General features: G+C 43.7%; 1 protein-coding gene across 1 annotated transcript; it reads right to left on the reverse strand.

Annotated features, from left to right (window-relative positions):
- Nucleotides 1-4542: 4542 nt before the first annotated feature.
- On the reverse strand, nt 4543-12559 carry LOC132473337 (uncharacterized). Its single transcript, XM_060073415.1, has 3 exons — nt 11243-12559; nt 10485-10882; nt 4543-5081 (listed from the first exon to the last, which is right to left on the reverse strand). The coding sequence occupies exons 1-3, from the start codon at nt 11750-11752 to the stop codon at nt 5048-5050; spliced, it is 942 nt and encodes a 313-aa protein (XP_059929398.1). The 5' UTR covers nt 11753-12559; the 3' UTR covers nt 4543-5047.
- Between the last annotated feature and the right edge of the window lie 1365 nt (nt 12560-13924).

Raw genomic sequence — 13924 nt, forward strand, 5'->3', positions numbered from 1 at the left:
GCATCGGACATATGACCCACTGGGGGAATTGCTCTGTCGCTAGCTTAGCCACTTTTTAGAGTTTAACACATTTTTTAAATCAAGAGGTCACGTGACGTCTTAAGCTCCATTGCTGTGTCATATGTACTTGTGTGGTTTAACCTGCAGCGTTTTACCTTGATCTCAATTGCTGTGTCTTCAGAGAATTTGACATCAGACACTAGAGGGCGTATTGTATGAGGGGCCGTTTAGGACATAACTAATTGAGACACTCTCACACACATACCTATGAAACACAAAGAGTGCCGGTTTCTAAGCCAACGGTGAAGAGTGTGACATTTCAGCCAATCTAAGCAATTGGCGCGCTCTGGCTGTTCAAAAATGCACTCTTTGTTCCCGCCTTCCGGTTTAAATGCCGACCTTGACCTTGGAATTTCATGCACACATACCTATGAAACATTCACTATTGAAACGCTGAAACATTCACTATTGAAACGCTCTCACCGTCACTACTGAAATTACTGGTATGAATACTACATGTGAAACGCTTGCACATCCTCATGTAAGAGCATACATACATATAACTGAAAAACGTATTCATACATTTGAAAAATGTATACAAATATGTGCTTGCATGAGTGTTTCAGATAGATACGTATAAATGTTTCACTTGTATGAATGTAAGCATTTCATATGTATGTGTATATGCCACAGAGGTATGTATGTATGCGTAAGTGTTTCAGAAGAGTATGTATGTATGTGTGAGTGTTTCAGTAGTGAGTGTGTGAGCGTTTCAGTAGTGAGTGTAAGAGTGTTTCATAGGTATGTGTGTGAGAGTGTCTCAATTAGTTATGTCCTAAACGGCCCCTCATAGTATTGTGTGCGTGTTAGTCTAATCTCGAAACTGACGTGGTTTTAGAGGAGACTAAACCAGTTTCCAGGATGAAACAAGGCTCCATCGTAACCGACACACACACACACAGAATTAGTTTTATGAATTATTATTAATAGGTATGATACATTTACACTTATTACACCAGATAGGCCTTCAGTACAATACAGGTACAATACGGGGCCCAGGTTTTGGTCGCGCTGCTCAGCAATAGCTTTACTCGCTTCTTCTTTCAAGCGCTTCCATCGATTTTTTAAATGTGCTGGGCTGCTCGGTCTTCTGCTTGGAAATCTACAGTTGGATGTGTTTGAACGATTATCCCAAACAGCCTTTCTTCAGAGCGTGGGGGTGGTGTCTTTCTTTGGATTTTCCATCGTGTCCACAACACCTCGAATGCAGTGCAGCAAATAAAAATGTTGCTCCTCGTTGTAGTTCTCTATCCGCGACATGTTCATCGACATGATCCTAACTCTCCTTCTCCGAGAATTTATAGGCGTGACATTACCCTAATTACTCGCATAGGCCTATTAGTTTGTCTTCAATTAATTAAGTAATCACGTTTGCATACACACACCAAGAGAAAACAATGACAAGTAATTGATTGACGTAGGTGAGGGCAGATTCCAGACTCAGATTTCCACAAAAAGTAGCCTAGACAATTTAATAATATATGTCAACATTAGCGTTTTTATTTATTATAGTTTTATCATATTAAAGTTCACTTTACATTCCCATTAAGTTTTTCTCTAATGGGATCACAGAGAGTACCTCTTTGACCCAGTGTCTAAACGAGGGGGGTGTTACAGACTTCCAGAGCAAAATAATTTGTCTCCGGGCGAGTAGAGTTATAAATGCTACAGCATTTACCTGGAGGACAGCAAATTGTTCTTCTGATGGGAATAACCTGAAAATAGCAACTGTTGGATCGGGATTCACTGTTCTGTCACAAATGGAGGAGATTGCTTCAAAGACCCTGACCCAGAAGTTATTAAGCGAATTGCAAGACCAAAACATATGACCTAATTTAGCTGGACTGTGGCCACACCTCGGACACACAGGATTGGTGCCAGGATATATTTTGGCCAGTTTCTCTGGTGAATAATGCAACCGATGCACAATTTTAAATTGAATAAGACCGTGTTTTAAGCATAAAGAAGTGGTATGTATGCGTTTTAAGCTACATTGTCATGTCTCGTCAGATAGTGCAACACCTAGGTCCTCTTCCCATGCCAGTCTGGCATTGACCCACTGAGGGAGCTAATGCCTAGTACTGTTTTGTAGATTTTAGACACCCTTTTTTTCAACATAGGGTCCAGGGCCAGTATGATATCGGTTGCATTTTTAGGTGGTAAGGAGGGAAATGGGAAGTGTTTCCTGGCAAAACTACGTACCTGTAAGTACCTGAAAAAGTGATTGTTGGGAAGGTTGTGATCTTTTTGTAGCATATTAAATGAAGCAAATGTGCCTTCAACGAAGAGGTCACCAAAAAACACTAAACCATTCCTATGCCACACTTGAAAGGCAGCGTCAATCCGAGATGGAGGAAACAAATGGTTGTTTTCTAACGGGAGCAAAGTAATTGCCTGACTGAAATGAAAATGTTTCCTGAATTGGAACCATATTTTAAGTGTTTTTGACAACTGTGCTCAAACCTTGAAGACTTACGCTGACAGGTAAGGGGCCACTCAGGATAGATATGGGTGAGAGTGGAGAATTGGAATTAAGTTCCATAGAAGCCCATGCTGGCCCTTCTTTGTTTTCGTGGGTAGCAATCCAGTAATTCAGCTTGGAAATGTTAGCTGACCAGTAATAAAATAAAAAATTTGGCAGACCCAGTCCTCCTGCCTCCTTAGGCATCTCCAGGTAAGCTCTTTTAATATGTGGGGTGGAGTTGTTCCAAATAAAGGAGGTAATATTACTATTCAACACTTTGAACCAGGACTTGGTTAATATGATGGGGATCATCTGAAATAAATATAAGAATCGAGGCAGAATTGTCATCTTTGCTGTGTTTACTCGGCCTGCCAGTGTAACAGGGAGTGCAGACCATCTTTGGAAATCCTGTTTGGTACGCTCCAGCAACAGTTTAAAATTACAGTCGTATAGGTCTTTGTATTGTCGTGTAACCCTTATGCCCAAATAGGTGAAGGACTGGTGCTCCAATTTAAAGGGAAGATTACTATAATTAATGGAAATTGCCAGTTGATTAATAGGAAAAAGTGAACTCTTTGAGAAGTTTTGTCTGTAGCCAGATAGTTTTCCAAATTGGTGTAATACAGTGGTTTTCAAACTGGGGGGCGCCAGAGTTCTTCAGGGGGGGCGCGACGTGAGAAAAAAATAAACCCGAAGAAAACCCTGAAAGACGATGATTCAAATCAGTTGTACTTCAACTGTAGAAGTAACATAACTAAATCAATTTTCAACCGTTTATCTTCGTGCAAACCATTTAACAAATCTACACACTTGTATCTTCAATAATATCTAAACAGAATTTCGATATCATTCAACATGTCTTCAGAATCACAGTTTTAGTTTCATACCGCTTCGTTTTCAGCTGTTTTCATTGAAGACGTCAGCCCATTCTGATACACCTACTTCTAGACATCGTAACTCATTCCTTTTTCAACTGTTTACCATCGTTCAAACCATTAAACAAATCTACACACTTGTATCTTCAATACTATCGAAACGGAATTTTGATAGCATTTATACTTTTTTCAGAATCACAGTTTTAGTTTCATACCGGCGTCGTTTTCAGTTGCTTATAATAATTTAGGTCACCATAGCAACGCCGGTAAACAAACCCCACCGAATAGTCGAATCTCTGGACTGAAAAGGCAGATCTGATTCGACTCAGAAAAATCAGAGTCGGGGACCCTGAATGAATCTGTAAACTGGCAGTTTACACAGATTAAGATGTTCAAATGTATTTAAAAGGTTAAGCTAAAACATGCTTAGATAAAGTTGTTAAATTGTGTTGTTTAAAAACGCAAAAAGATGTTGTAATGTTTCAGAAATATGTTTGAAATGTGTAAAATAATTAAAATAGCTTTCAAAACACAGGTATTTAGAAAAAAAAATTGGGGGGGGGGCTCAGCTGAATTTTTTCTGAGGGGGGGCTCACACTCTCACACACTTTGAAAACCCCTGGTGTAATACGTCCAGGGCCGTTGCACCAAATCCTGGGCCCCTATACAAGAGGTACTGATGGAGCCCCCCCCCTCCCCCGAATTCCCCATACCAGCCCCTTGCGCTGAATTGTTGACGGGGGGGGGGGGGGGGGATGACTTGGAATGACTGCCTCCCCGGTATAAAGCCTGTTTGATCGGGATCAATGATGTTAGGTATCACCGTCTCTAAGCGACGTGCCAGCACCTTAGTGAGGATTTTGTAATCACAGCATAACGGGCTAATAGGGCGATAGGAACCACACTCCAAGGGATCTTTGTCTTTTGCTAAGCCATTATTTATTGAGAATCCGCGACCGAAATGAGAGAAGAAGGATGACGGACCGACTAATACACGATTTACATCAACCGCGAAGCTCTACCAGGAGGGCAACCAGGAGAAAATTTTGGGTGAGACCCGGCAGAACCAGCAGTTGGTGGGACAACTTCGTAAATGGAGTTGTCGTGGCCGATGAATGGAGGGAGAACTTCCGCATGTCGCTGTACTAAGAAGGCCTATGGACATCAATTTGCAAGACCTGCCCCATGTTATTTACGCTTGTTTTGTTCTGCAAAACTTTTGTGAGGACAGCAAGGAGACTGTGACTGAGCGCACTGTGATGGGAACAATACAAAGTGACAATTAATGGCAGCCTCCTACGCAATGCAACTACACAGAATGTAATGAGGGGGAGGGAAAGCGAGTGAGAAGAGTGCTCACAAAGTACCTTGACCCTTAAACCCAAGTGGCTGTGTTGAATTGATTAGATAGTTATGATTACTCCGTCATTGAAAAGTTGTTGAAAATAAACAGGATGGCAAATTTCAAATCTTGTTTTTATTGAAGTGCAAAATAAATAACAAGTCAAAAATGTGCAAAAGTAGAAAAGTGCAAACGTAAAAATGACACACGCATAAGACAAAATATAACAGAACTAGTAAAAGTAGTAAATAGTGCAAACATAAGTAAAAGTATTAAACTGCAAACATAAGTAAAAGTACACAGTGCTCACTCCACATCGTCAAGCTCCAGCAATGCTCGCCTGCAGTGGCGGCTCCTGACATTTTTTTCAGGTGGTGCAATTTCCCCCCGTTATGTCCATAAGTACCATAAAAGTCCATAGGACTGAGGTATACAGGTCCTTCTCAAAAAATTAGCATATTGTGATAAAGTTCATTATTTTCCATAATGTAATGATAAAAATTAAACTTTCATATATTTTAGATTCATTGCACACCAACTGAAATATTTCAGGTCTTTTATTGTTTTAATACTGATGATTTTGGCATACAGCTCATGAAAACCCCAAATTCCTATCTCAAAAAATTAGCATATCATGAAAAGGTTCTCTAAACGAGCTATTAACCTAATCATCTGAATCAACGAATTAACTCTAAACACCTGCAAAAGATTCCTGAGGCTTTTAAAAACTCCCAGCCTGGTTCATTACTCAAAACCGCAATCATGGGTAAGACTGCCGACCTGACTGCTGTCCAGAAGGCCATCATTGACACCCTCAAGCAAGAGGGTAAGACACAGAAAGAAATTTCTGAACGAATAGGCTGTTCCCAGAGTGCCGTATCAAGGCACCTCAGTGGGAAGTCTGTGGGAAGGAAAAAGTGTGGCAGAAAACGCTGCACGACGAGAAGAGGTGACCGGACCCTGAGGAAGATTGTGGAGAAGGGCCGATTCCAGACCTTGGGGGACCTGCGGAAGCAGTGGACTGAGTCTGGAGTAGAAACATCCAGAGCCACCGTGCACAGGCGTGTGCAGGAAATGGGCTACAGGTGCCGCATTCCCCAGGTCAAGCCACTTTTGAACCAGAAACAGCGGCAGAAGCGCCTGACTTGGGCTACAGAGAAGCAGCACTGGACTGTTGCTCAGTGGTCCAAAGTACTTTTTTCGGATGAAAGCAAATTTTGCATGTCATTCGGAAATCAAGGTGCCAGAGTCTGGAGGAAGACTGGGGAGAAGGAAATGCCAAAATGCCTGAAGTCCAGTGTCAAGTACCCACAGTCAGTGATGGTCTGGGATGCCATGTCAGCTGCTGGTGTTGGTCCACTGTGTTTTATCAAGGGCAGGGTCAATGCAGCTAGCTACCAGGAGATTTTGGAGCACTTCATGCTTCCATCTGCTGAAAAGCTTTATGGAGATGAAGATTTCATTTTTCAGCACGACCTGGCACCTGCTCACAGTGCCAAAACCACTGGTAAATGGTTTACTGACCATGGTATTACTGTGCTCAATTGGCCTGCCAACTCTCCTGACCTGAACCCCATAGAGAATCTGTGGGATATTGTGAAGAGAAAGTTGAGAGACGCAAGACCCAACACTCTGGATGAGCTTAAGGCCGCTATCGAAGCATCCTGGGCCTCCATAAGACCTCAGCAGTGCCACAGGCTGATTGCCTCCATGCCACGCCGCATTGAAGCAGTCATTTCTGCAAAAGGATTCCCGACCAAGTATTGAGTGCATAACTGAACATAATTATTTGAAGGTTGACTTTTTTTGTATTAAAAACACTTTTCTTTTATTGGTCGGATGAAATATGCCAATTTTTTGAGATAGGAATTTTGGGTTTTCATGAGCTGTATGCCAAAATCATCAGTATTAAAACAATAAAAGACCTGAAATATTTCAGTTGGTGTGCAATGAATCTAAAATATATGAAAGTTTAATTTTTATCATTACATTATGGAAAAGAATGAACTTTATCACAATATGCTAATTTTTTGAGAAGGACCTGTATTTGTCTAGGTAGCAAGACCATTTCCCTAACTTGTTAGTGCATATAAATTCAGGTATCAGATATCAATTAAGCAGGCTGACAGTTTACCAAAAGACCAAAGGAGAGACTCAATTGCAGAGAGGCAGACAAGGGAAGTCAAGTTCAAATGTTTTACTGAGTCAAAAAGGTGCTTGAACAAAGGCACGATGGTAGACCAGCAAGATACAAAAAGAAGGATGTCCAAAATATTTTGCCACAGTTCAAAATGCTCAGTAGGTAGCAGTAAAAAGTCACAATACAAAAATCCAACACAGAAGATCCAATGGAAAAATATCAAAGAATATCCAACATCCACAAGTAAGCTTCTTCTCAAAAATAAAAAAAGGTCACAGTCTTAGCAGGGTGTAAACATTCAGAGTCCAAAAAGACAACAAAGAGTACAAGAGAAACATCAATTTACAAGTCAAGTGATCTGCAGGTGACAATCCCAAGACTGAGCACTGGCAAAGAAACTGAGGAGGCATTTAAAGGGAAACTAAATGAGGTACATGTGATAAGCAATTTGCTGAACAAGGTCTACTCTAAAAGAAAACATGACTCACTAACCTCACACTGAAATATTGAAGCATGGCAATGTTATACTGCAATTGAAAAAAGCAACCTTAACACTGCTTTGTTTGATACAAAATCTGACAAAATACACAACAGGTGAAAAGAGCTTGATATTGTTACTGAGAGAAAGACGGTGTGTGTGTGTGAGAGTGAGTGAGTGAGTGAGTGAGTGAGTGAGTGAGTGAGTGAGTGAGTGAGTGAGTGAGTGAGTGAGTGAGTGAGTGAGTGAGTGAGTGAGTGAGTGAGTGAGTGAGTGAGTGAGTGAGTGAGTGAGTGAGTGAGTGAGTGAGTGAGTGAGTGAGTGAGTGAGAGAGAGAGCATCACTTGTACTGGAATTTGCTGCGTCTCTCTTTTAATGCAGCAAAGCAGTCAATGACTCTCTCATTGAAGTCAGGCATGCTAAGGACAAGTTTCCGTTCCATTGAAAGCATGGCCAGGGCGTTAAGACGTTCCTGGCCCATGGAGTTGCGCAGGAAGGTCTTTATCCTCTTCAAAGTTGAGAAGCATCTCTCTGCTTCAGAGGTGGTCATGGGTGTGGTGATAATGATGTTCAACAGAGCAACAGTCTCTGAGAACGTGTCCTGTAGGTTGTAGGACATGAGCAGCTGGTAAAGTGCCAGTGCACCACAACATCCCCTAAACTCTGGGTTTTCGTAGATGAGGGAGAGCTCTGTGTGCAGCTTTGCTTGATCCAGCATGGGGTATGCCTTCACAGTGGCATGCAGCGCTTCGGTTGGAAATGAATGGCAGTACCTTCCAAACAGATCTCCTTGCAGTAAGGTGGCACTAACTAGGTGGTCGGTGAAGGAAAACCGCTCCTTGCAGTGAGCCAAGATGGTGTCACAGATCTCTTTAGCCATCCTCTGCTTTTCTTCCTCTCCCAACGCTGTCCTTGATCGTTTGGCAGCTGGTTCTCCCTGGACCTGCTGAAGTGAGGGGGAGCCCCTGAGAAAATACACAACATTTTTTGTTAGTTGGGCCATTTGCTGTTGTGTAGTCTACATGCTACAGGCTGTTTATCCATTTGAAACACCATTATTTCACTGTATCCTTTTAACAACATAAAACACACAGAACTCTTTAGTTCACAACTTTTCTTTAGTTTTGCAAAGGATTTTAAGCTAGTGCAGTCATTTCAACAAACTAGACTACACCACAGAGGCTACATTTAATTAATCATTATTGGCATAATTTAATTAATCATTATTGGTACAACATAGTTATCAATATATTCTTATAATCTTACCTTATGGCCTGCACACTGCTTGTGAACCTCTGGAGGGCCCGCGGGATGAGTACTGCATCGATGTCCTTCTGCTGGAGTTGCTGGTACAGGATGTCCACATGGGGCATGATGTTGTGAAAAATGCTCAAGAAAAAAACAAAGTCTTCATCTTGCAGCATAGGGATGAACCCAGATGCCTCTTTCACTGTTGGTTGGTCAAATTATGTCTTGATGGTTTCGAAACATTCAATGAGGTCGGCTCGATTCTCACTGACAGTGTTGACGATCCTGCTGTTGAAATTCCATCTTGTAGCTGAAGCCCTCGGCAGTCTCCGGGCGACGACCTGATCGAGAATGCTGGTCCTCTTGGGTGAACGGGAAAAAAACCTCGAAATCCCACTCAGCTCAGAGAAAAAAACCTTCACTTTGCTTATGTTGGATGTGGCTTGCTGCATGATCAGGTTCAGTTGGTGTGCGTAACAATGCACATAATGTGCATTTTTGAAGTGTTCACGCACCTTTTGCTGCACACCAGCCTTCTCTCCCCTCATCACACTGGCACCATCATACGCTTGAGCGATTAGTTTCTCTCTCTTGTCGTCGGAAAACAGACTGTTCAGTCGCTCCAAGATCACATTCGCTATAGAGGTCGCCGTTGACTCGGTGAGGGGAAGAAACTCAAAAAAACATTCATGCACTGCATACTTGCCGTCGATGTATCCGAGAACAAGAACCAGCTGAGTCTGCGTGCTGACATCGGTGGTCTCGTCAGCCTGGATGGCTACAAACTTCGCAGCCTTCACCTCCTCGACAATCCGTTCCTTCACCACACCCAGCATACACCCCAGCAGTTCGTTTTGAATCGTCTTGGATGTGCCCTTGAAGACACTTGCCGTTTTCAGGTGCTCAAACACCTCATCCAACTGTGCCACAAAATCGACAAGGCCCCGAAAAATACCAGGGTTGGCGGAGCCCTCGGTTTCGTCTCTGCCTCGCAAAGCTAGCTCAAAAATGCCGCAAAACTTCACACACTGGATGAGCCGATTGAGTATGTGGCGGTTCTTGCTCACCTCATCGTTGTGACGAAGCACTGCTAGCCGATACCCCTCATCCAGCTGTGTAGCAAGGTTCACTCTCCCTAAAGCTGAAAACTTCAGACAGCTGTCCATGTGGTTTTTTGCCTTCTCGTGCTTTTTAACTTTGTCAGACAGATGTTGCATATCCGTTACCCCTTTTATTGTCCACGCTGTACCGTCTGCCGTGTTGTTTTCTGGGTGGAAGAGAAGGCAGGGGTAGCAAAAAAGAGCATTGGCTACATCACAGCCGGCTAGCCAGGTTTTTCTGTGGTACCAGTTATTTTTAAAAGATCGTGTGTAGGCCTTCTCCCCTTTCGTTGACACTTGCTTGATGTTTAAATCAGGTCTAGGGGGTCCTAGCTGTTTTATCGCTTCCTTCTCCGCATTAGTACGACGACTAAAGGGCACTTCTCTCAGAGACACTACAGTATTGCACTTGACACTCGCCATCTTCTTCGTAGAATGTTCATGTTCCCGCGGGTTAGCAACAGACAGATGACGAAAGCACGTCGTTTGTGCGAGCACATAAACCCTCATAGAAAATGTATTGGAAAAAAACGGACGTACCATGAATGTCAATGGGAGAGTTCTGGTGCAAATTTGGGCTTGACAGAAATCGCCCCAAATGGGCGTGGCAACACCAGGCGCGACCTTAATCTGATTGGACAATGACATATACAACCAGCTTGCATACAGCAGATTAATCACCCGCCCTAACAACTAGATAAAAAAAAACAAAAAACAACTCCGTGTTTGGTAGTGCGTCGCACAAATCGCCCCTAAGAAGGAACCGCCACTGCTCGCCTGTATGAATCCTGTATATTCCCAGGGGTGCGTGTTTGCGATGGCGTGTGAGCAAACTGACTCATTGGTGTGGCGTTGTGTTGGGTGTGGCGTGGTGTGGTTTCAATGTATGGTGAGGGGTAGCTATTGTATTGTCCGCTGTGGGGGGGTACATATTGCGTCTGTTGTGGCGGTCGGTACATAATTTCCCTCATCAAGGCTAAGCCGTCCTGGATAGTGCTGCAGATGTTGGCAATGTTGGAGTTTAATTGCAATGTGCTCTCGGCGTAGCTTCTTGCAGACTCCTCAGCCAGCTCCACCATCCTCCTCTTCATTTGGCGGTCCTCCTCGGCTTCCGCCACCGGGTCAGGCCGAGCTTTCCTCTTCAGCCGGTCCTTTCTGTGGCTGTCGAGCTTTGCCTTGAATAAAGATGAGCAGAATTACATTAGTATTGGGCAGTAGCTTCAAAACTTCACTACACTAGCTTCACTACTAAGCTTTGGAATTTTGAGACATCATATCACACAAGCAATCTAAATTGATGCAAACACACATGTGCATGATATTGTGTTCAAGTTAAACATGCTTGTTAAGTTATATTCTCAGGGAACATGCATACACAAACGTGCTAATGCCCATATATAATTCGATTTTATCTGTAAAGCCCTTGGTCACCATTAGTCTCAAGGGGCTTAACAGGCCAAATATTTACGATCCGCCCCCTGTCGAGGGCCGCCTAGCATATAGCCAGCCAACCAAGCTTGAAATCATTAGCCTACCTGGAGCAAATGTCGGCGCTGTTTCACAACGGCAGGAGGAAGGCAGTCACTGGATTCCTCCGAATGTGGCGATGGCGACTCCATTGTTGGGGTCGAGCACCCCGGCGACTCCAAAAGGTCATCAGTCTCCATGGCTCCCTCGATGCAGCACATAGCGGGCGAGCCACCCCAGATCTCTTGGCAAAGCTCATAAAAAAGCATCACCACACGCCCTTGGCCACTTCGACGCCCTGTGTCCATTGCCCCTCGGTATTTAGAACGGATGTTCTTGAGCTTGCTCGTGAGCTGCGATTTCGTAATGGCCATTGCATCGTGAGGGAAGTCTTCAGCTGCCTCCTTGGGATACTGGTCCTGCATTGCCTTCAACAAGTCCGTATATTTGGACTGGCAGGACTCCCAGTCGACATTCTGTTGCAATTTACTTACTTTATACTCTAATGTGAGCCGCAACAGCATCTCGCACTCATGGTCAGACCAGACAAATATCTCTACTTTCTTCGCGTTCGCCATCGTAGAAGAGCTGTTTGTTTGTGTTGTTAGTGGTTCGGGGGGCAGCCTTTATGCGCATGCTCGCCTCTTCTTCTTATTTCATTTCTTCTGGATTTCTGTACCAGAAGCAGCGCCCCTTATGGGCCTGGAATGTGTACTACAGCGTTTCTACAGATCTACCCGGTTTCGCTTGGCTTCGTCTTTACGGAGATACTTCGAAACCGTAACGGTTTCGCCCGTTTCGGCTTCGTGTGAACGGGGCCTCAGCCTTGGGTGAAATCGAAGTGTTACACGTTTCCTGCTGTCGGCTCCCAGACCGTAGTCGAGGAGCACAGGAGAGACGTTCCCTCCAGGGCCGATGTTGTCTCAGGGGTAACACCCTTCACCTTGACCGGCAGTGAAGCGGCCACCGATTATTGACAGGCTGGGTACTTTATTCGTAGTTCCACTAACTTGAAGTGTAATTCCGGCGCAAATTGAACCCAGGATCTTTGTTTTGGCATTAAAACCCATCAAATAAGCCTTCCAGATACCTTTTTAATTGAAAATCGAGTATTATAGTTTGCCGGGCGCAATGTTTGGCGTCCATGTTGTTGGCTTGGGGCATTGAGTTTGGCTTCTAAATCTGCATTTTTTAACCACTAATATTGTTAAAAATAGCACCAAACCTCTGCAGTAGCATGACTAGGGTCCCTACACATAAAACGAAGCACAAACAACTTAGTTTGCAAACCCGGAGTTTATTTAAAAAGACAGTTTAACAAGCATTACCGGTAGGTCCGTGTTTACAGGAAGTCCACACAAGTCGATTGCCGAATGCGCTGGAGTTCAGTTCAAGGTTTTGGAATTTATAATTTATATAATTTATATTTAGAAATAATATATAGCAAGTGTTGACACGTAAATTAAAGGAATTGCATATGTAAGTTACAGTTACAGAATAATTGTTCGCTACAATCAAGCATGGCACGTTGTTGACGGAAGACGCACTGCACACGTGATTGACACATAGAGTGAAGGACAGCTCAAGCACTGGAGAAGACGACCCATCCACAGCTTGAAGTCAAGAGAGAGATGGTTCGTGTTGGTGTTTTCCCCGGCTGCGTAAAAAAAAATGAAAAGTTACACTCCAGAAACTTTCCATAGACTGCCATTGCGGTACAATGACCAATCTCTGGTAGACCAGTGGCTTATTGTTCTGAATATGGACATTGAGACGCCAATCAAGACGCTAATGCAGAAGGATCACCGTTTCTGCAGTGCTCATTTTGATAAGGACGACTTCATCATTCCCAAAAGAGCTGCTGACCCAAAGAACCCAAAAGGAGTTTCATTGAAGAGGAATGCAATCCCTCGAGTGCGGCAAGTGGCTACAGATAGACTTGAGGTAAAGTTGTTTGCTTATTTTTCTTGTTATATGATTGTTCACAATTGGTGTGGGGGAGGATGCGTCACGAAACAAAGTTATAAGCCCTAACTTCATTCGAGGAAGTGAAAGATGATCTTGTGAGTTGTCCAGGCAAACTATAATACTCGATTTTCAATTAAAAAGGTATCTGGAAGGCTTATTTGATGGGTTTTAATGCCAAAACAAAGATCCTGGGTTCAATTTGCGCCGGAATTACACTTTAACAGTACACGTCTTTTGCAAAGACACAACCGGACTCGTTCATTCACTAAACTGACACGCGCAACCGCTCGCTCTCCTCGCTCGTTCACTCACTCGCTGAAGTCACTCACACACATATTGCAGAGTTCTTCAAGGAAAGGGTTCCAATCCAGGATAGCTTTTAACAGTTACTTTATTTGTTATAAAGTATTTCGGTATGGTATCTATGGAGCAAAAGGAGGTGGAAGCGTGTCTTGCACGTGCGGAGCGTCTCCTAGCTGATCAAAAACATTAACCCTATGTCTACTAGCTGCCGAGGAGATTCTGACGAGCCCTCGCTCGATGTAGACTGTTATGGTAGAATGCACATGGCCTGGAAGGAGTGGGCGGAGCCGGTGTGACGTATTACCCTCGGCTTCCTCCCTTGTCTGTGGTGCTGCCCTCTGTGGATGGAGCAGCTATTGCAGCCTTCAGTAAGGTCCTGCTCCCCTTGTGGCTATGTATAGTATTTACGGCTTATATGTTTGGTCCTGCTTTCTAGGGGCTATGTGTGGGTAGCTCAGGTTCTTAAAATACGTAACACA

The sequence above is a fragment of the Gadus macrocephalus genome, chromosome 15, assembly GCF_031168955.1.
Source record: "Gadus macrocephalus chromosome 15, ASM3116895v1".
In the NCBI taxonomy this organism is placed as follows: Eukaryota; Metazoa; Chordata; class Actinopteri; order Gadiformes; family Gadidae; genus Gadus; species Gadus macrocephalus.